The following is a 23,476-nucleotide window of genomic DNA, read 5'->3' as shown; positions in this document are numbered from 1 at the left end:
TTCAGTAATTATACGAACATGTACGTTTATTTCAATTACCAACATGTTTCTTTGTATACAAATATAACTATCATTCTTCTCTAGAATTAATTAAAATCCCTAAAAGCATAAAAAGGAGGGAGAAGATTCCAGTGGACATGACTTCTGAACCTGGAGATAGCAAAAATGCTACAGTAGAGAAAACTACTCACTTTTCATCTCAAAATAAGGAAGAAAGAAAGATATGTACCAAGAACTTGGATCCAAGTGATGACTCTCAAAGAAAATATGTACTTGTGGCAGCACCAGTGAACATCACTCCGCTTCCCGCAACACAACAAAGGGCTGAACCCGAGAAGGATAGGAAAAGAGTTAAAATTAAAGAGAACATCAAAGGTTCAAGTGAAAGAAATGGAAATAACTCTCTAACTCCAGTTGCCTCCAGGTCAGTGTCATCTTGTGTGTATGCTCATGGCAATCAGCGCAGACCTGCATCTGTTTTCTTTCGCTGCATGAACTATGCTATCCACTTCTTTATCTATTTTCTCAGTGTTGCATGCAGTGTAATTCCTCAGTTCCGGCTGCCTACACTCAACTTTTCAAAACCCTTTAAAAAGGCTAAAATGATTGCTAATGAAAATGACTCTTAAAATCATGAACCTGGATCTTGGAATAACTGATATTTAACGTTTACTATTATTCAAAATATCAGTGTCCATTTGTATATCTTTAACTTAACCATGATAGATCAGACTTCATTTGCTGAGGCTTCAATATGAGGCTTCTTTTCATGGGCACTTTGAGGCTGCAATACAAAACTAACTATGGCAGAACTTTAGGGATTGCATTCCAATAGTACGAAAACTTGAGACTTAAAGTAATACATAACCTAAAATTTTCACTTCACAAAAAATGATTACGAGTAGCTTTCAAATGTCTTTTTACTATTTAAGGTCATGTTTTAATGGACTATGTAATAACTTTTGTTTTGAAAACTAATATTTGTCAAAATTACTAAAACTTTCACTCTTTTATTCAAAATTTGAGTCATGATTGATAGACACCTAGCACTGTGTACAGAGGTCCAACCTTTTTGTCTTTGTAAAAGGAATGCTACTTTCTGTTTGCTGATGCTCTGTTTTCTGTTTGCTGATGCTCTGTTTTCTGTTTGCTGATGCTCTGTTTTCTGTTTGCTGATGCTCTGTTTTCTGTTCAAGCTAATATTCTCATGTGGGAGCGTGTGTGAGAACATAGAAATCACTTGAAGGCTAATATTACACATTTGAGCTCTAATGATAGGTCAAAAAGCTAAGTAAGTAAAAATAATCAGAAAATGCTGGCTATCTCTAGTATTTCAGGTCAGGTTCTGCACACAATAGAGTGTAGCCATGTTGAGAAGATTGCTGAGTGAAGCCGTTCTGGAAGGAGGGTGGAATAGAATGTTGAGTGGAAAAAAGCTAAGTTTCCTTTAAAAAGTGTTCATTTTCCATGAGGTGTCCAGCTGCCTTACTATTTTGCTCTTTACCATGTTCTTGCCTCAGTCTTTCAACTTAGAATGGAATATAACTCCCCATGGGGCAAGCTAGTTTGCCAGAAAATAATTGCTGCAGGAACGTGAGCCACTCCCTCTAATGTTGACTCTGTCTCCTTTATAGTCCCCCGCAGAAACTTCCCCTTTTTTCCCTCCTCACTTGTTTCTGAAATATTTTTTTTCTCAGGCTTCTATTTAGCATTGTTCATGGTACAGCATAATGTTTTATATTGGAACCGTATATACTACAATCAAACATAATACAAACTGTTTAAAAAACATATGGAAATCAGATACAAAACTATGCTGAATGAATGTTATGGTTGTGAGGTCAAAGTTAGGAAATGCTAGAAGTAAAGATTCCTGTGCAACCTCTTTATTGCTTCCTTGTGTGGATGTAATTAGAGGCAATTAAAATGGTGCGATCACAATTTTTTTTGCAAAACTCAAGTCTCATTCACTGCACTTCATAACTACTGTTTTATATTTACACTATTTAGAGAAGCTTTAAAATATAAATTCAGAGAAGATCTGATGAATAATAGAGAGAGACCCCCATTGAGCTGTCTCAGTGTAACATTGCATCATCACTGGGTTGGAAGAACTTGCAGGTTCCATTTTAATTAGTAGGTTAAATGGACTGGGGGTAAGAAGGCTTTGAATGATGATGGGGCTGTGGCTTAGGAAGTGGGGTTCCTGGAGGAATTACATATATGCAGAAGCATGGAAAAGGGCTTGGGTGAGAAGAAAATCAAGGTAGCCTCAAGTCTGTCATGAGAGGAACAGAGGGGAATACGGTAAGACAAAATCCGATATTGGCCAGGAAGTGCAGAAGGACTTAATGCTAGAAGATGATGCTTAGTTCTGCTATTTGTTGGCATTAGTTACTAAAGTACCTTTTTAATGGGTGAGAGTGGGCTTAATAACAAATTAAACGGTGACAACTGTCTGTTTCAGTGCATGTGGGAAAAGGTCACAAAGGTTCAGTTAAGTGCAGGTACAACTTGTAAGAAATATAAGGAACTCAAAGGTAATTATTGGATGCACACTTCTGGATTCTGTGGTATAATTCAGATATTGAATGTTTTGGTTTGGGGGGCACAATTTTGAGCTTCCAATGTAGTTAGAATAGAATTTCTCCCCTCCCAAACAGTCTTATGAGCTTATTGTCCAACTGATTTTAAGTAAATAGTCCTAAATACTGACTCCACATCTCTCATCTAGGAGGAAGGTGAGGAGGAATGAGCAGGAATGTCAAAAATTGGGAAGGCCCGAGAGGGTCAAATTGGTTATAATGGCTTTTGGAGTTTCGGGCCTCCTTTGGGGCCATCTTGCCTTATCTAGAAGGGAAGGAAACACTTAAAGCTGGATGTGAAAGAGGTGCCCCGTATGACTAACTGATGAAGTAGCATCAGCAGGCTTTGGAGAAAGTAACATCCATAATTCATGGGTTAATGGAAGGCAGTTAAAATGTGTAGCATTTTTGAGGGTGAAAAGGTGGATTAGAGAAGTCAGCTGTGGGTTTGAAGGGAGGTTAAAGCCAAGGAGGAAAGTGTGTCTGACAAATGGAGGGTTTGGGGAGTAAAGGAGGGGGGTGGAGGGATGAAGACTAAATAAAATCAAGCAAAATTTCTAATTTATGGGAAGACTTATTTCTCCTGCACCACTTTGTTGGCCTCTATAGTATTAAATGTTGGTTTGTTCTCCATGGTTTTCCTTTCCCAGCAAGAGGAAAGTGTTCTGACTCAGCTATTTTAATTTCATTTTAACTCTTCCTTTTGGATTATCCTGATTGTGCCCCCTGCACCCCATAGTACAGACTCATTAGAGAACAGCAAGGCTTTCATTCCTGTTGGCAAAGTTCTATAAGCCTGTTTAAGCTCATGATCCCCAGGAGGAGGAGCAACTGCTTTACTCAGTGTCTGTTCTTTGAAATTTGTGATGTTCCATCTTGAAGTTTAAATTGACTTTTTTCCTGAAATATCTTTCTGTGTAGGAGCCAGATTGCATGCTATTTGGCAATACACAGTCCTTCATTCTCTGCTTAGTTATCACTTCTCAGCTCTCTTCCATAAACTCCTTGTTTGTTTCACGATTTACTATAATGGGGCTTGGCAGAAGAAATAATGTGAAGGAGAAAGGAAGTTTACTTAGCAATAACAAGAGTTGAGATCACTTAACTTTCCCTATAGATACTTGCTATACCATCCTCCTTTTACTTCCTTAGGGTGGAGAAGAACTGATGATGGTTAGGTAGAGAGGGTTTGTATATCTGACTTGTCAGTTGGCTTAATATATTTTTGTTTAGGTGAAAAGCTTAATTACCTGATAAGGTGGGTGGGTGTGTGTAAAAAATATCTGAGTCATACAAGATGCAAGTTGATGTTTGCTTCAAGGTAGAAATAGTCTTAACAGAACTCTTGACTTGGGTACATGGTACAGTAAGATGTTGCAGCTTGAAACTTGCAGACATATGTGACGTTTTATTATTAGGGCCCTACCAAATTCACGGTCATGAAAAATGCGTCACGGAGCGTGAAATCCGGTCTTTTTTGTGTGCTTTTACTCTATACAGACTTCACAGGGCAGACCAGCATTTCTCAAATTGGGGGTCTTGACCGATAAGGGAGTTGCATGAGGGTCACAAGGTTATTTTAGAGGGGTTGTAGTGTTGCCACCCTTACTTCTGCACTGCTTTTAGATCTGGGCAACCAGAGAGTGGTGGCTGTTGACTGAGTGCCCAGCTCTGCAGGCAGCAGCGCAGAAGTAAGGGTAGCTATGCCATACCACAGATTCATAGATTCTAGGACTGGAAGGGACCTCGAGAAGTCATCGAGTCCAGTCCCCTGCCCGCATGGCAGGACCAAATACTGTCTAGACCATCCCTGATAGACATTTATCAGGCATTTATAGACATACCATGCCGTCCTTACTTCTGTGCTGCTGCTGGTGGCGGCTCTGCCTTCAGAGCTGGGCTCCTGGCCAGCAGCCGCTGCTCTCCAGTGCCCGGTTCTGAAGCCAGCAGCAGCAGCACAGAATTAAGAGTAGCAGTACTACTACCTCCCCACAATAACCTTGTGACACCCCCCTCGCCAATCCTTTATGAGTTAGGACCCCTAAAATTACAAAACCATGACAGCTCTGATTTAAATAGTTGAAATCATAAAATTTACGATTTTTTAAAATCCTATGACTGAAATTGACCTAAATGGACAGTGAATTCGATAGGGCCCTATTTATTATTCGTGGAGGCATATAACAATCTTGTAAAAGTTTCTGGCAATGTTTCACCAGGATTTGTAATGTAAGCATACTGGATTTTAATTGGCCTTCTGTGTGTTTTGGCCTTCTAACAATTTTTTGTCAGAAAACTCAGCCATTTTTTATTGTGTGTGTGTGTGTGTGTGTGTGTGTGTGTGTGTGTGTGTGTGTGTGTGTGTGTGAGAGAGCTTGGATTATGTGTGGAGTCAAACAAAAGCTCAGGCATAGTTTAACTGTTTATTTTTAATTAATTACTGTTCATCTGTTTGTTTACACTATAGAAACCACTGGCTAAACATCATTATCAAGAGATAATGAGCAGAGTAGCACACTTTGAATTCTCTGTCAGAGGGGCTCATGTACAAGTTAAACTGCCTGAGGGACTTGCAGGTAGTGATCCAGAGGACATCAAGGGAAGGAGGGGTGTGGGAGCCATCAAGCAGAGGAGCGCTAGCAAGAAGATACTTGGCAAGCAAAGCTCCCAGTATTACAGGAACATAATTGCTTTTTTTAGATGAAGCTCATCAATCTAGCTGGACAGACTCCTTACCCAACCATGAAGTTTGTAAGATGGTTCTTAGAGTATATGTTGCTATGAGTGCATCCACCTTGGTACCATAGTATGTGCCCGTGCGCTCTTGATTGGAGACTGGAAAGTAGTGCTCATGGGCCTGTGCCTGCACAGAACAACATCTCCTGTTATGCATATCTATAAGAAGATATAGAGAGGTACAAGCCAGCCACCACTCAGTTCCTGCTCAGCCGCCTATAGCTTGAGACAAAGTCTTTGCTATTGGCTGTTTCAGCTTCTTGCCATTTTCACCTTGTGGAAGTCTTTATTCATTATTGTTTGTTTCCCAGTTATTTACTTTGTTTTCTCTGTGTGTGTGTGTGTCTGTGTGTGTGTGTGTGTGTGTGTGCGCGCGCGCGCTTCTGGAGAGAGATTTTTTTCCCCCCCTCCTACTTCTGGACCTTTATGCCAGAACAAAATTTATGCCTAGCACATGTGTTTAAGTCCTACCACAGGTCTTTTCCCTCTACTGATGGACATTTAAGTAGCCTGCGGTGTTTGGTGGACTCCCATATCCCTCAAAATGCAAGGTCTGTCTGGGATGTAAGGGCAGGTCCAAAAAAGATGGTTTATAGTTTTAAGTCCAGAAAAGATGGGGAGGCTAGCATTAGATAGTTTTAGTGGTGGGATAAGTAACAGTTAAATAGTTATCCCTTATATTATTTATTTTACCAAAAAAAATGTTCCCCTTCTTTTCTCTGTATCTACCCTTAGTAGGAAGCTAGGTTTAGGCTCCCATAGACTGTCTCCTATTGCGTTTTGGAGATAGACTAATCCGGCATGCCTGGATCACTGGGTTTCAAACTGTCTGACTTGCAGACTTTCTATCCCCGTATCTGACGGACATGCACAGTGCGTCCGGTGTCTCGGCAAGACACATTTATCAAAAGTGTCCACATTGCCAAAACATCACGGCCAGAACCAGGAAGGCAAGGGATCTCCAACTGAAATTGCTCATTATGGAGACCTTGGACCTTGAGTCTCAGACCCTTCCAGGCCAATAGTCTCCATCAGCAACCTCTGACAGAGGACCTGCTCCTACCGCCCCTCACCAGTAGCACTTACCTAAAAAGGCCACACAAAAGAGGGCTCAGACTTCTACTCAGAGGGAATCAGCTAAGAAGCAGCGATCCCCATCTGCCAAGTCTATCTTGAACCGATGCACCAAGCACTTCGGACTCAGAGACCCCAGGTCCTTCCGGCACTGGGAGCTCTCATAGAGCAAAGGACCCAAAGCGGGCAAGCTCTAACAGCGCCTCAGAGGGCACAATAAAGCCCTCCACATCAGCACCAACGGAACCGAAGAGGCGCTCAGCACCAAGCAGCACAGTGACACCACCTGTGGTGCCTGCACAGCTTGGCATAAAACCCTCAGCACCGACACCTGTAATGTGTATGGCCGCAACGCTGACGTTGACACCGATGCCATCAGTACCGCACCAATTCTTATGGCAGTCAGATCTGCGGGAATCCTCAAACCCTGAATTGCCGCTCTTCAGTACCGACAGCACTCCAACCTGGTCGGTACTGAGTCCACTGTCAACTTCACCACGCTCAGCTCCACCTCTGTCAAGCAATAAGGATAAGGAAGACAGAGGAGAGTTTACACACCTCCTCACCCAAACCGGGACCATCCCACCAATCGAATTACCCTGCAGATGAGTGCTCTTGGTCTGGGCACATATGGGCTCTGCCTCCGATGCCGTTCTTTCCCAACTGGCCTTATTGGGACCTGTGGGCATAATACGGGGCCCAACATCGCAGACCTCCTATCCCATCAAGATCTACAGCTCCGCAGTCGCCACCACCATCTCCAGACACACATGAGGGAAGGGCAGAGGAAACAGAGAAATTCAGATCAGGAAGCCCTACCACCGGCGAACCTGTCGTCTTTGTCACCAGACGAAACAATAATTCCCCCACCACAGGGACAACTTCAAGCAGTTCCAGGACCTTTTTAAGAGAGGAGCAGAATCTCTGGACATACCTCAGGAGGAGCTACCAGAATCGCAGTACAATCTGTTGGATATACTCCAGATATCCACCTCTTCCAAGATTGCATTGCCAATCAATGATGCTATTATGGGGCCTGCCAAAACCATCTGGCAGATGCCCACAATAGCGCCACCTTCTTGCAAAAGATCTGATAAGAAATACTACATTCCATCCAAAGGCTCTGAATTCCTTTTTACACACCCCACACCAAATTCCCTGGTAGTGGAGGCTGTTAATGTAAGGGGGGAATCAGCACCAAGCTAGAACAACTCCTTACAACAAGGACTGAAAGAGGCTAGACCTCTTCAGTCGCAAAGCATATTCGTCTGGCACGCTACAGTTCCGCAAAGCAAACTGTGCATCTTTACTACCCAGGTACACTCACACTGTCTTTTCAAAGATATCTGAACATATTGACCATTTGCCAGATGAGAGGAAAGAACAGTTTAAAGTCAGAAGGCCACCTCATCGCCAGGGCAGCACTACAGGCCTCACTGGACTCTGCAGACATGGCTGCACAATCAATAGCAACGTGTGGTCATGCGCTGTGCATCTTGGTTACATCTCTCCGGCTTTCCCAGGGAATTCCAGTCGACAGTGGAGGATCTGCTCTTTGAAGGCCCAAAGTTGTTTGCGGCCAAAACAGATGAGTCCTTTCACACCCTCAAGGACTCACGGGCAACCTTAAAATCTCTGGGCATCTATACACCTGCAAATAAAAAGAAACAGGGCAGGTATTGTACACAAAGATTCTGCTTAACGCTGTACTCGCAACCCCACAAGCAGTATGATTAACTGCATAAACAAAAATGTCGGCAAAACTAAGATCAACCCTCGACATCTCAGCAGTCCACTCCAGACAACAATTTTCAAGGTGTGATCAAGGGCACAAGACCACCATGCTCTCTAACTCCAGAAACAGAAATAGTCTCCTGTCAATTCAGAGATAGCTTGTCACGATTTTACCAAGTCTGGAACATCATCATAACAGAGAGATGGGTTTTAGAAATTTATCCAAAAGGGTTACTCCATCCCCTTTACCTCTATTCCACCTATCCAGTCTCCCCCTGCTCCCCCCCCCCCCCATCCTTCTTCAGAGACTCCTCTCACGAGCACCTGCTGCAACAGGAAATAAATCACCTCGTACAACTCGGTGCCAAGGAACCTGCATTGCAACACCGGGGCGGGAGGGGGCGGTTTGCGTTGTGTTTTAACACAGAAAAAGACTGGCAGGTGGAGATCCATCCAGATCTACAGAAACTCAACAAATTCGTAAGAACACAGTGTTTCAAAATAGTAGCACTATCTACAATAATTCCAGCGTTAGAGAAGGGAGATTGTCTCTCGATCTGCAGGGCTCATATTACCATCCACCCGTCATACAGAAGATTCCTGAGGTTCACCCTAGGGTAACATTTCCAATACAAAGTATTTACCCTTCGGCCTGTCCTCCGCTCCAAGGTTTTTTCCAAAGTTCTAGCTCTCATGGCGGCACTCTCTAAATAGACACCACACAGAGTAAAATGGTGAACACAACCAAAGAACGTCTGTACAGGAGTCCCATTTGAAATGCATGCAATCACTTGCTACCTCTAATTAAAAACACAGCCATCAGGATCCTCATGGACAATATACCATGCATGTTTTACATAAACCGCCAAGGGGGTAGCACAATCATACTCCCTATGCACAGAGGCAATACAACTTTTTGGAATTGGTGCATCAACAACCACATCAACATATCAGCATCCTACCTTCCGGGATTTCAGAACACAACAGCAGATGCCCTAAGCAGAACCCACGAATGGGAGATGGATCTTGGAATTCTACATGCCATATTCAAACTGAGGATTTCCCACCATAGACCTCTTTACAACAGCACAGAATACCAAGTGCCCACAATATTGCCCCAGAGTGGGATTGAGACACTGCTCCCTAGGTGATTATTTCCTCATCTAATGGGATGTGCCACTGATGTATGCATTCCCTCTGACCCCACTCCTAAACCAGGTCATTCACAAGACCAAGGAGGACAAATCCAGTGTCCTTCTGATAGCTCCTACATGGCCCAGACAAACATGGTTTCCATATCTCCTTGAGATGGCGGTGAGCCCGCCTCGAACCCTTCCCCTAGTACCTCACCTTCTATCACAATATGCAGGACATGTCTGCCACTCTACCTCACAGCCTGGTTACTCCATGGCTTACTGTGGTTGAGGAGGCCTGTTCAGATGAAGTAAAAGATATTTAATGAACAGTCGGAGAGTGAGTACAAGGAAGACCTATATCCATAAGTGGAAATGATTCAGTGTTTGGTGTCAAGATAAACAGATCTTACCAACATCTTGCCCTCTACCAAGGGTCCTGGACTACATACTATAATTTAAAAAAACGGGGCTCTCCACAAGCTTCATCAAGGTACACTTGGCAGCTATTACCTTTTTCTATGACAAAGTGGATTGAGCCACTATATTTGCCCACCCGATGATTAAACGCTTTTTTAAGGGCATTGAGAATGCCTACCCCACAATCTCACAAGCTCAAACCCCACAAGCTCAAACTTGTCCTACATGGGCTTATGGGAAAACCATTTGAGCCACTCGCCATATACTCACTCCTCCACTTATCCATGAAGGTGGCCTTACTTATTGCCATTACATCCCCCAGAAGGCTGGGAGAACTAGGGGCATTACTGGCATACACCCAATACACAACTTTCTTTAAAGACAAAGTTTCCTTAAGACCACACCCCAAATCCCTACCCAAAATCTCCTCCCCCCCCTTCATCTGAATCAGCCTATCTACTTATCTGTGTTTTTTCCCAAACCAGATGCAAACGGAAGGGAGGCATCACTCCCACACGCTGTTCGTTCATTGAGTTCTAGCTTTCTACATTGAAAGAACAAAACCATTTAGAAAATCTCCAAGACTATTTGTTGCTATAACAGCTTCTCCTATTGTTCTATCGCAAAATAGAGACTATCTAAGTGGGTATCAGGATGTATCCACCTCTGTTATCAAAACTCTCATCTACCAGTCCCAATGAACTCTACTTTGGACATCAGTAGCCTTCCTCAATAACGTCCCTATTGTTGACATTTGCGGAGCAGAAACTTAGGCATCAGCCCATGCATTCACGAAACACCATGCCTTAGAGCAACAAACAGCTTCGGACACTCGCTTTGGACTCAAGGTGTTATCTGCCATACATACTGCAACTCTGAAGCCCCTCTTCTCCCCCCGCCCCCCCACTGAAGGGCACTGCTCAACAGTCACCTAAAGTGGAGCACCCACAGGGACACTCCTCGAAGAAGAAAAGGTTACTCACCTTGTGCTGTAAGTGAGGTTCTTAAAGATGGTGATTCCTGTGGGTGCTCCACAAGCCCTCCCTCCTCCCCTCCCTTTAGAGAAACTGCATGAAACTCCAGGATAGAGAAGGAACAGAGGGATGGTTGACTGTGCACCACTATGTAACCACTCGGAGCACCACAAAATGGCAATGGCGCATGCGCGGACCAACCGGGTGCAGCTACCACAAATCTCCGATTACAAGTGCAGGGCGTGAAGACACCTAAAGAGTAGCACCTGCAGGGACAACCATCTTGGAAAACCTCAGTTACTGAACACCGTGAGTAACCTCATTTGCAGAAAGAATGAAGGGCCAATGTATTTCTCTGCAGTAGTTGGCCAAGTGAGTTTTGGGTGGTATTTTGACCTGTTGGGAAATAATTGAGGCACAGTCCCCCCCTAGAGCTCAGTCCATGTCTACTAAAAGATGTTCCCAGAGCAGAAATCTGCAAGACTGCAACTTGGTCTTCTCTTCAGACCTTTGCCAAGCCTGATGCCACCTTACCTGCTTCCATAGACAACCCTGCCTTTGGTGATGCAGTTCTCTCAACAGTTCTTGACTTACCTTCCCAGTACCCACCACCTTTTGAATTACTGTTTGAGAGTCTCCTATAGGGGAGTGCCCACAGAGACATGTACTCGAAGAAAGAGATGTTACTTGCCTTACAGTAACTTGTCCCTGTGAGAGCTCCACCTCCCTCCTTCCCCTCTGCTATGGAGTCTCTGGTTTGTTGCTGTGAAGGAACTGACTGGTGATGGGCTCGCACCTGCCTATTATCCCCTTGTTTGGATCACAAAGTGTTGTGCTTGCAGGCCACACCTGCGCAGTACTTTGCATTTTCCTTTCAAGAGCGTATGAGCACTTGCATCCTATGGGGGGGACAAAAACCATCTAAAAATTCAAATTGCTGTAAGATAAGAAATCTCTCCTTTGTTAACTTGAAAAGATTACACAGGGAGCCTAGGTCTTGGCCTACAGTTTTGAGGCTTATTGAAGGTGAGAAATGAGTGTTTTCAGGGACTTGTGTGCAGCATACCACAACTGGTGAGAATTTTATGCCATTATATTTGGTGTGAAAACTAAGTGGGATGTTTTGCAGATAGATGGGGTCGGGTGAGGACTCTAGAAGTCAGGTTCACGTTCCAATAAAGCTTTTCAAGTCCCCAGAATTAGATTTCCTTACCTAAATGTGTGGATCTTATGCTGTTCCTCCCTTTCCATGGCAAGTGATCTCTGACAACTGCAGCACTTGTTTACATGGGGAAAAATAATAGGAAAACCATTTGCATTGAAAATGGCTATATAGCAGCAGTAAATGAGGGGCCAGCGCCATATGATGGGAAAGACCTATTGGAGAATAACTGAATAATTCCTTATATATGTTGGAATAGATTACAAGCAATATGACTCAACGTGACATGTCTGATGTACTGAAAGTTGACAAGCTTGTAAAAATCAATTATAATCGTTAGCTTAATTAGTTATTATGCAGTTTAAAAACTTGTATAGTTGTAGCTTGAAGTCTGAGAACCTGTGTCTTAATGGAGGTCTTATACCTTACAGCGTGGCAGCCAACATTCTTCCCCCCCACCCACCCACCCCCTTCCCGTTTAGACTACATGCAAATTAAAAACATAGCTTTGGCAAATTATAAACTTTGAGCCCAAATAAGTCAATAAAAACTGATTGAGCTTTCAAGGTGTTCATGGCCATCAGGACAGAGGCTACTGTAGCAGAGAGCCTGGATTACTTGTGGCATCTTAGAGACTAACAAATTTATTTGAGCATAAGCTTTTGTGGGCTACAGCCCACTTCTTCGGATGCATAGAATGGAACATAGATAGATAGATACACATACAGAGAGCATGAAAAGGTGGGAGTTGTCTTACCAACTCTGAGAGGCCAATTAAGTAAGGGGGGGGGGGACTTTTGAAGTGATCAAGATAGCCCAGTACAGACAGTTTGATAAGAAGTGTGTGAGTACTTACATGGGGAGATAGATTCAATGTTTGTAATGGCTCAGGCATTCCCAGTTTCTATTTAAATTGTTTGTACAGAGTTTGGCCCTATATTTTTGTCGGTTACAATACAAAAGTTGAATTATAACTTTGCCACTATATGGTCCTACGTAATGTGTTAATCAGGAACTGATAGGTAGTGTTCTCCTGGAACTTGTGCTTTTCTGTGTGACTTGTGTTCATTTTTTTTGTTCCACGTATGGCATGATATTGTTTCCATGTTGATAACAACCAGTTACTATCTTCAATCATCAGTTTCAAACTGGTTCAGTAGATCAAACAAATTGGAAACCAAAAGCTTTTTAAAGTTCCAAAGTAAAGATGGGGAACATTGCTATGTGAATTCAAAACAGTTTTGATGTTTTCAAATCTTGTAGTAAAAATACTAGCTGACCTCACTTTCTCTTGTGGATAGGGCAATTGGTATTCCATTTTGGTACTTGATCTAAGTTAAAATGAGACCCTCAGCCTTGATTTTCTTCTTTAATTAAGTATGTATTTAGAATGGATGCTTTGCCTGTAGGTTAACAGCTGGATCCAGACTTGAAACTGTGGAAAATGAAGACCTGAGTGAAAAAACAATCAAGCCTGAGAAGAAAACACAAAAGAAAACATACACTACATTATATGTGTCTTCTAAACCAACTCCTGAAACACAATGTCCTCAACAATAAAACTCAGTTTTTCCAGAGCAAATCTGGAAACTTAAATATTCTGTTGTGAAGCAATGAATACATAGTGTACCATTTTTAATGTACATATACTTTGCATTTTAAGAAACCTGTGCATCTGCCTTTTGTTTCATGAACAATTATTAATATTATGGCTTCTATTATGCAGGGCTCTCACCATCCCTATTTGGTTAACCTCAGAAGTGCCACAAAAATAAATTCTGTTTGGTAACTTGACCCAAAATGTTGTCTCATGCTGAATTTTAGTTAAGACCCTAATCATTAGTTGCTTTGGGTTTCCAAAAGTGTAGCTCAGTTCAGAATGACTAGAGTTGACTGTGGACATCCTGTGAAGCTATATAATAAATACAGATATAAGCCTAGTAGGACTGCATATTTCTCTAGTGAATAAACTATTGTGACACTGGACTGATGGAAGGGAAGATAGAGAGAACAATAAATACTAATGTTGTTAAATTCCTAAAGGTTGTTTTAATTGTTTTAAATGGGCACCTTTCAAAGCTACATTTTCCCCCAGTGTGTAGCAATTTCTGATTTTCAGCCCACCCTATATACTTAAATCCCACATTTAACATTTTTTTTAAAAGTCATGTGAACGTGGGGTGCATTTGAAATGCTAGGAAGGATCTTATAAATGTACCAACAATTAAAATAAATCTTGCTTTACTCCTTTTGAAGGTGCCGATAAATGTTGCATTGTATGACAAAGTGCTTAGTTTTCTAAATGTAAAATTCTAAAAAAAAAAAAAAAAATATTCAGGAAATCTTTTTGTAATATTCTGTGTGTAAAAACTATGTACTAAAAGTTTATTACTGTTCTTAATGTAATTACTTTTTTCTGTTAATTTTGTTTGTAGAATACAAAACATAAGCTTTCTGTAACAATAAATGGTTTATTGCAACTTGCACTTTGTACTTGGGAATAAATATGCAGATAATGTGCAGGTTAATTCTAATGGACGTTTGTGTTCCCAATTAAGACGTCTAAACTACTTAATTAAATTTGAAATACGATAATTTCTACAGTTGCTCTGGTTCCCCCTAGTGGCTAATTCAGCCCATACAAGTTCTTCCCAATAGCCTTTGTACCTAAGATTTCTGAAAGTCTTAGTTGGGAAATTATTCCAGTAGTTTTTACCCACTGATAAACTTGTTGAGTAAGTCTTTATGCACTTGTGCCCTGATTTCCCCTAGCCCCTTCCCCGCCTGGCATTAATCCCCTGAAACTTCCATTGAAAACTGTGTGCACCAAACTGGAAATGTAAACACTCCAAAATGTGGGTGCCTGAAGTTAGGCTCCTAAATGTGTTCAGCACTTAAACCAAAGTGGATCCAAGTTTTTCTGTTAGTTGCAGGTAATCAACTCATTAGAAAACTGAGGTGACTAAAATAAAAGGTAAACTTATTACAAAGCATAAGTCTTAGCCAGCAATAGAACATGGCCATTGATGTATAATTCTGTAGTACTTTCAGCAATTCAATTAATTTTTTTCTTAGCTTGTGTTGTACTGATGCCTTTTTTTTTTTTTTTTTAAATCACTTACCTCATATCTCAGCCGTGGTAGAGCTGCCACTGCCTGGACACTGACCAGGCTATTTGTGTCCTTCCACACTGGACCTTGTTGAGCTCTTAATCTTCCTTTGAACTGAGTAGGTGGCATCCCTGTCTTTTTCCTTGGTCTCCCGGTGCACTTCTTGGGCACAGACTGTTACCCTTTCGCAGAAATGGGACCACATTGCCCAGCTGCCCCAGGACCAGTGTTGATTGCCTACTGGCTGCACCGTATGTTGTACCAGAGTTCCAACCTGGTGGGTGCTCTGGGTTTATAGTTCACCTCTTCGGTGATGTGTAATAGGTATAGTATGTAAAAACACGGGTTTTGCAATGGTTTAAGTATAATTACATTAGAGTGAGACAAAAATAATAAAATCTTACATTCATTTCCCTGCCTCAATTTCCTTATCCTTTGGGAGCTTTCTCTGGGCTTAAGTCCAAGTCCTTTTCAGTGTCCAGGATTCTTCTGTGGATTATAGCTTTTTTTGAATCATGGAGTCTGTCTTCTACAGGTCAGCGTGCTTTGCCGTTGGCTGGTTCCACAGTTAAAATCACTTCCCTATGTCAGAACTATACGCCCCTTTTGTTCCTATCACTCACCCTATGAATTTCTTGTTTATAAATCCTAACACAAACGTCTGGTTCCGATGTTCTGCCTCTGAGAGAAAATTCCAGGCCCCAAAACCTACAGAAAAGTTAGAGAAATTTCCTTCCCAAAGGATACAACCTTCCTATTGTTCCAAGGTGGTCAAATTCAAATTGAACTTCTTCAGGTTCACTCCATTGTCATACTTGAATTTCAGTCAAAAATGGAGGTAAAACAGCAGAAGGCGGCAAGCCCCACATTCAAAATGGACTTCACCACCTTGCACACACAGTCTATCAAACAGAATTCATAAGCTATATATAAATGCCCCAAATTATCATTATGGGCACTTGAACAGTGGATTAGGGTAGCTTCTTAAAAATAACCTCAGACCATGGATTGATCAGGGGTAGGCAACCTATGGCACGCGTGCTGAAGGCGGCACGCGAGCTGATTTTCAGTGGCACTCTCGCTGCCCGGGTCCTGGCCACCGGTCCAGGGAGCTCTGCATTTTAATTTAATTTTAAATGAAGCTGCTTAAACATTTTAAAAACCTTATTTACTTTACATACAACAATAGTTTAGTTATATATTATAGACTTATAGAAAGAGACCTTCTAAAAACGTTACAATGTATGACTGGCACGCGAAACCTTAAATTAGAGTGAATAAATGAAGACTCGGCACACCACTTCTGAAAGGTTGCCGACCCCTGGGCTGGATCATCTTTCTGTGGGAGATGAAAATGAAAACCTATGGAATAGGAGACCTGTCTTTCAGATATAGAACCGCAGAGTATATTGCACATAAGGACTGAGATGTATTGTCAAAGCTGTGCTGGTAAGTTTGCATTCACATCACTTGTATGAATATTAAATCCACACTCATTAATTTTCTTTTTAAATCTTAAATTGATTTAAAATTTATAATTAACTTGAAGTGGCTCTAAGTACTTAATCCCTACTACCCCTTCCCACCCTTGCATACTACGTTAGTGCTGCTATTCTATTTTAAAATTCTTGAGCCATTGCCATTTGGGGATCCTTAGAATTTAGCAGGTAAGTGATAGCAAAGAAGGGGAGTGTATCTCTGATGTTGTTTGATAGCAGTAAATCGGTGACTTTAGCTGTCATCAACCTGCTTTTCTTGGTCTTGTACATGAAAACTGTGTCCATGATTTTCACCGAAGGAAATATTGACAACTTTTGGTTTTATTTGACTCTCAAAGAGTTCATCCATGTAAAAGCATAGGGTTTTTTGTTTTTTTTTCCCCCCCCGGGGCTTTTCTTTCTAAAATAATCCAAAATTCAGTTCTGGAATGGTAAAATACTGTGTTAAGCAAGTATAACATCAAAGGGAGATGTGCTGCCTTAGAGTAGAATTAGTAAAAATATCACTAAGCAGGCAATAGACTTGAGTTTTAAAGTAAGAATTGCATGGATGATGTACAGCAAGAGCTAACAACCGCCTTCCAGTTGTAAAGCTATGTCTCTAGTTCATTTCAGTCTTGATCCATAAATGACTAAATGAGTACAGGTTTTTATTGCCCTAAACCAGTGATTTTCAACCTTTTTTCATTTGCAGACTCCATTCAATTTTTTTTTTTTTTGAGGTTCGGCCCCCTTTGGAAATCTGAGATATAGTCTGTGGCCCCTCATGGGTTCATGGACCACAGATTGAAAACAACTGTTCTAAACCTTTCATATTTGAGGTCAAGGGGGGCAGGGCATCTAATTGTTAATAACCAGAGAAAATGTGGTTTAAAACTACTTGTGTAGCAGTCTATACATACAGAAATATTGGCTCACAGTTTTCTGAATTGTCTATTCAAATAGGCAATCCTTACCCAGAAAAAACCTATAGCCCCCAGAGAAGAGTGACACTTGCAAGGGGTTCCTTCTGTCTCTAATGATTCTTGAATGAACATACTTGAGACTGTTCCAAATATGTACCAAGGTAAACCGTGGCAGGCAAAGCTGGCATGTTACTACTAATAAAGAATTAAAATAGGTTAAAGTCTTCATGTGTGAAGACTAAGTGTGAAAGGCTAAACATACAGGCCTTAAAAGTCTGCATTGGTCAACTGCCTCCAATATTGCTTTCATCATACAGTTTTATAAATTGTCAGCTAGCTTAGTGAATATTTTTGTACTGATACGTAAACAGCAACATTGCTCTTCCCTGCCAAATTGATTAATCCAGCCAATAAATTTTATTCCCAGCTGGGCAACTTTACCAAACAGTATTATTTCCAAGCATCTTTGAGTCATCCTTTAGTGTTACTGTTCCCATATTCAAAACTTATTGATTGCCTGACAATTTCTACTGTATAAGGCTTCTTTAGTTTTAGATGCTACTTAAATTGTTCTATAAATAAGTTTGGCCATCTTTTTCGCGATGCTGACAAAAGTATCACATTCCCCTAGAACCAAAGTTCCAAAGATTTTTTTTTTTTTTTTCATCCGCAGTTCTGGTTATTCAAGTGTTACTCATACTGTAGTACTGCAGCATAAAACTTAACCTACAGTACAGTGCCAAGCTGATTTGAAATACAAATTAACTTTCACCTTAAATATGTACTTCTGTAACCATAAGCCAAATAGTGAAGATATATAAACTTCAAAGAGGTGGGAAATCTTTCTTGGGATATATAATATTGATGGGGAAAAAATATTTGTAAATCAGATCAGCTACTTTTTTCGCACTGGAAAGTAATCCTGGTGCTATGTTGTAACACAAGTAGCTGAGGAATTGTTCTGAGACAACTACTTTATATTACATTATTTTATTAATATTAAAATCATTCTTAAAATTGTATATGTGGTTTGTTAACTTTAATTTTGAGTATATGTTTTTATCAGTGAGATACTGATCTCTATCTTGACAACTTGGACTTCTAACAAAGCTACAGAATATGAAGATTTTGGTTTAATTTAAATATTTTAAGATTCATTTTGAAGAGGAAATAAATGAGTTTAGTTAATACCAGAAGCAGAACATCCTGACCACAAACAGCTGACTGAAAATCAAGTGGCTCTTAAACTATTAAACTGTTTATTTTTTTATCATACTTACCATGTCACTTTTGAACAAGCAGAACTTAATCCTTGGGATCTTGGATGGCATTATTTATATTGCTATAACCCTTTTTACAGAATCATAGTTAAGTGGGCATGACTTGAAAAATGAAGACTTACTTTGGTAAGCTTAACTTCAGGAGATAGTATCTCGTGTGTCTTCCACAATAAATTACAGGAAATAATGCACAATGCTATTTACCTTTATTGCACTCTCACCTTTTAACATACTACAACTACTCAAGACATATAGCATTGGAGCATAACTAGATATTGCATTACATCTCCTTTGTGTATGTCTGAGTTATAACTATATGTAGTTTATCTTAAGTTTATGTAAATCAGTAAGGACTCATGTTCTGACATTTAAGCGAGGGAAGGGAGGAATGGGCAGTAAAACTGACAAGAGGCACGTCACATGTTTCCACTAAAGATGAATTAATTCTCTACAATGGATTTTCATAGTAGTATTATGATGAATATGCATTTACTAGGAAGTGTTATTCTTTTTTATAAGGTGGCTTCTTTAACAAGTGGAAGACCCAGTATCTTTCACTGGGTACTTTCTTAACCCCTCCTCCCGCTGAAGACTGAGTTTTGCCAGCAAAAAAAAAAAAAAGACTTAACGGAAGATGCTTCAGGAGGAAATGTAATTACCATCCACTCATCATTTTCTCCTATCTCTCTTACTACTTGTTCGTTTGTTGGTGATGGGAGCTGTACAATGAGTAGCCAAAGAGAACAGAAAGAAACATTTGTATTAAAAGTACTACATCTAAGGCCTGGTCTACACTACGACTTTAATTCGGATTTATCAGCTTTAATTCGAATTAACCCTGTAACCGTCCACACAACGACACTATTTAATTCGATGTAAAGGGCCCTTTAAATCGATTTCTGTACTCCACCCCAACGAGCGGAGTAGTGCCAAAATCGATTTTAGCAATTCGAATTAGGGTTAGTGTGGCCGCAATTCGATGGTATTGGCCTCCGGGAGCTATCCCACAGTGCATCATTGTGACCGCTCTGGACAGCAATCTGAACTCGGATGCACTGGCCAGGTAGACAGGAAAAGCCCCGCGAACATTTGAACTTCATTTCCTGTTTGCCCAGCGTGGAGAGCACAGGTGACCACAGATACCTCATCAGCACAGGTAACCATGCAGGCTGATAATCGAAAAAGAGCACCAGCATGGACCGTGAGGGAGGTACTGGATCTGATCGCTGTATGGGAAGAGGATTCAGTGCTTGCAGAACTTCGTTCTAAAAGACGAAATGCAAAAACTTTTGGAAAAAATCTCCAAGGGCATGATGGAGAGAGGCCACAATAGGGACTCTGAGCAGTGCCGCGTGAAAGTCAAGGAGCTCAGACAAGCCTATCAGAAAACAAAGGAGGCAAACGGTCGCTCCGGGTCAGAGCCGCGGACATGCCGCTACTACGCCGAGCTGCATGCAATTCTAGGGGGGGCTACCACCACTACCCCACCTTTGTTCGTGGATTCTGGGTCGGGGATAGTCTCAACGCCTAAGGATTCTGCCGATGGGGTAGAGGAGGAGGAGGAGGATGAGCTTGCAGAGAGCACACAGCACTCCCTTCTCCCCAACAGCCAGGATCTTTTTATCACCCCGACTGAAGTACCCTCCCAAGCCAGTACCCAAGACTCTGACCCCATGGAAGGGACCTCAGGTGAGTTTACCTTTTAAAATATAAAACTTGTTTTAAAAGCAAACGGTTTTTAATGATTACTTTGCCTGACTTTGCATTCGCGGTCAGTTCAGCTACTGGAAAAGTCTGTTAACGTGTCTGGGGATGGAGCGGAAATCCTCCAGGGACATCTCAATGAAGCTCTCCTGGAGATACTCCGAAAGCCTTGCCAGAAGGTTTCTGGGCAGTGCATCTTTATTCCCTCCTCCATGGTAGGACACTTGACCACGCCATGCTTGCAGCAAGTAATCTGGTATCATTGCCTGACAAAGCCTGGCAGCGTATGGTCCCGGTGTTTGCTGGCATTCAAGCAACATCCGTTCTTTATCTTGTTGTGTAATCCTCAGGAGAGTGATATCACTCCTGGTAACCTGGTTGAAATACGGGAACTTAATTAAGGGGACAGAGGTGGCCGTTCCTACTGGGCTGTTTGCCTGTGGCGGAAAATAAATCCTTCCCTGCAGTTAGCCAAGCGCAGATGGGAAATTGGCCCTGAGTTTTTCGCGTTTGGCTAGCAGGGATCTTCCCTGTTACCAGCCACGCGGTGGGGGGAGGGTACCGTGATCATCCCAGAGAATTCATGGTGGGGGGGGGGGCGGCGGTGGGGGGGGGGGTAGTTTGGTGCCTGCAGGGATCTTCCCTGATACCAGCCACGTGGTGGGGGGAGGGGTACCGTGATCATCCCAGAGAATTCATGGCGAGAGGGGGGGGTCGGCGGCGGGGGGGGGGGGGGTTAGTTTGGTGCCTGCAGGGATCTTCCCTGATACCAGCCACACGGTGGGGGGGAGGGGTACAGCGATCATCCCAGAGAATTCATGGCGAGAGGGGGCGGGGGTTAGTTTGTTTTCTGGTGCTGCTGAATGTTAACAGAAAAACCGCAGCACTCTACTTGCCTGAAGGGGCCCAGACAAGCCCCACCACACTGCGCCCCCCCAACTGGCTGAGATTAGCCAGGCTTCTGCAGCACTCTACAAGCTATGCTTGGTATGTGGGAAAGGATGGCGCAGAAGCTTACCATGGCCGCATGCAAGCCGAATTCTGTTGCCCAGACCTGTGATCTCTAGCAGCAAAGCCACAGGCACTCAGCATTAAGAGGCAAAATGCGACCTTGCACAGAAATCACATGTGCTATGTAATGTGAACAGTGTTGGTCACCGTGAAAGAGTATAAGCATTGTTCTGCAAAATGTAGCTTTTAAAACAATTCTCTCTTTTTTCCCCTCCCTACAGCAGCTGCAAATTCCTCAAGCCTCCCTCCTCCATCCCGAAGGTTATCACAGATAAGGCGTCGTAAGAAGAAGACGCGAGACGAGATGTTTTCGGAAATTATGCAATCCAGCAGGAGTGACAGAGCTCATCTGAATGAGTGGAAGGAAACAGTTTCAAAGTATAGGAAAGAAGTCAGTGAACGTGAGGACAGGAGGGACCAACGTGAGGAGAGGAGAGACGATCGAGATGAGAGATGGCGGCAGGAAGACCAGAGGATGAAGGATGCAACGCTGGGGCTGCTCCGGCGTCTGGTGGAGGTTCAGGAACGGCTGCTGGAAAACAGACTGCCGCTTCAGCCCCTGTTCCACCCTCCCCCCTCCCCATGTTCCGTATCCTCCTTACCCAGACGTGTAAGAACGTGGGGGGGGGAGGCTCCGTACACCTTCCCATTCCACCCCAGTAGACAGCCCAAGCAAAAGGCTGTCATTTTTTTAACCTTTTCTTTGTGGCTTTTTCCTTCCCAGCAATCCTCCTCCCAAATACCACCCGGGTTCCCTCCCTCTTTTTCTAATCTATTAATAAAGAATAAATGATTTTTAAATGATAGTGACTTTATTTGGTTTGAAAGAAAGCTGGGGGAAGGGGCAGGGTGGGTTCCTTACAGAAAATCAGTCAATAAAGGGGGTGGGTTTTCATGAAGGAGAAACAAACAGATATTTCACACTGTAGCCTGGCCAGTCATGAAACTGGTTTTTAAAGCTTCTCTGATGCACACCGCTTCCTGGTGTGCTCTTCTAATCGCCCTGGTGTCTGGCTGCGCGTAATCAGCAGCCAGGCGATTTGCCTCAGCCTCCCACCTCGCCATAAAGGTCTCCCCCTTACTTTCACAGAGATTGTGGAGCACACAGCAAGCAGAAATAACAATGGGGAGATTTCTTTGGCTGAGGTCAGAGCGAGTCAATAATGATCTCCAGCGGCCTTTTAAACGGCCAAATGCACATTCTACCACCATTCTGCACTTGCTTAGCCTGTAGTTAAACGGCTCCTGACTCCTGTCCAGGCTGCCTGTGTATGGCTTCATGAGCCATGGCATTAAGGGGTAGGCTGGGTCCCCAAGAATAACTATGGGCATTTCAACATCCCCAACGGTTATTGTCTGGTCCGGAAAGTAAGTCCCTTGCTGCAGCCCTTTAAACAGAGTAGTGTTCCTGAAGACGCGAGCGTCATGAACCCTTCCCGCCCAGCCCGCGTTGATGTTGGTGAAACGTCCCTTGTGATCCACAAGTGCTTGCAGCACCATTGAAAAGTACCCCTTGCGGTTTATGTACTCGGTGGCTTGGTGCTCCGGTGCCAAGATAGGGATATGGGTTCCGTCTATTGCCCCACCACAGTTAGGGAATCCCATTGCAGCAAAACCATCCACTATAGCCTGCACGTTTCCCAGAGTCACTAACTTTCGTAGCAGCACCTGAGTGATTGCTTTGGCTACTTGCATCACAGCAGCCCCCACAGTAGATTTGCCCACTCCAAATTGATTCCCGACTGACCGGTAGCTGTCTGGCGTTGCAAGCTTCCACAGGGCTATCGCCACGCGCTTCTCAACTGTGAGGGCTGCTCTCATCTTGGTATTCTGGCGTTTCAGGGCAGGGGACAGCAAGTCACAAAGTTCCATGAAAGTGCCCTTACGCATGCGAAAGTTCCGCAGCCACTGGGAATCGTCCCAGACCTGCAACACTATGCGGTCCCACCAGTCTGTGCTTGTTTCCCTTGCCCAGAATCGGCGTTCCATGGATAGAATCTGCCCCATTAACAACATGATCTCCAAAGCACTGGGGCCCGTGGTTTCACAGAATTCTGTATCCGTGTCCGTTTCCATGTCCTCATCATGCTTGTCGCTGCGCTGCCGCCGCCGCTGCCTCCTCTCCTCGTTTTTCTGGTCCTGGCTGAGC

At 42.8% G+C, this 23,476-nt stretch overlaps 2 protein-coding genes across 13 annotated transcripts in view; both read left to right on the top strand.

The window, feature by feature from the left end:
- The window catches only part of SPDL1 (spindle apparatus coiled-coil protein 1), a 61,767-nt gene extending 47,463 nt beyond the window's left edge, over positions 1-14,304 (top strand). For 6 of the 12 annotated variants that reach the window (XM_065554863.1, XM_065554861.1, XM_065554857.1 and 3 more), the window contains 2 exons: positions 85-424; positions 13,228-14,304. In XM_065554863.1, the coding sequence (XP_065410935.1) occupies positions 85-424; positions 13,228-13,378 (491 nt within the window). In that variant the 3' untranslated portion in view covers positions 13,379-14,304. Of the gene's footprint in view, positions 1-84; positions 725-13,227 lie in introns of those variants that run through there. The other 6 variants (XM_065554855.1, XM_042850779.2, XM_065554860.1 and 3 more) reach the window with 2 other exon arrangements.
- A 5,083-nt stretch (positions 14,305-19,387) lies between these two features.
- Positions 19,388-22,198, top strand: LOC135973150 (uncharacterized). The gene is made up of 2 exons (XM_065554853.1): positions 19,388-20,301; positions 21,549-22,198. Exons 1-2 carry the CDS (start codon positions 19,890-19,892, stop codon positions 22,118-22,120), a joined length of 984 nt encoding a protein of 327 aa, XP_065410925.1. The 5' UTR covers positions 19,388-19,889; the 3' UTR covers positions 22,121-22,198.
- The last annotated feature ends 1,278 nt before the right edge of the window (positions 22,199-23,476 follow it).

This window comes from Chrysemys picta, chromosome 8, assembly GCF_011386835.1.
Source record: "Chrysemys picta bellii isolate R12L10 chromosome 8, ASM1138683v2, whole genome shotgun sequence".
In the NCBI taxonomy this organism is placed as follows: Eukaryota; Metazoa; Chordata; order Testudines; family Emydidae; genus Chrysemys; species Chrysemys picta.
The sequence above is the reverse complement of the archived record's forward strand: the minus strand, read 5'-3'. Positions and strand labels throughout refer to the sequence as shown.

What these genes read in the sequence shown, in the direction of transcription:
- LOC135973150 (XM_065554853.1), top strand. Translation starts at nt 19,890, where the DNA reads ATGCAAAAACTTTTGGAAAAAATCTCCAAGGGCATGATGGAGAGAGGC. An exon ending in CCCCATGGAAGGGACCTCAG is followed by an intron (nt 20,302 to 21,548) that starts GTGAGTTTACCT and finishes CCCTCCCTACAG; the next exon opens with CAGCTGCAAATTCCTCAAGC.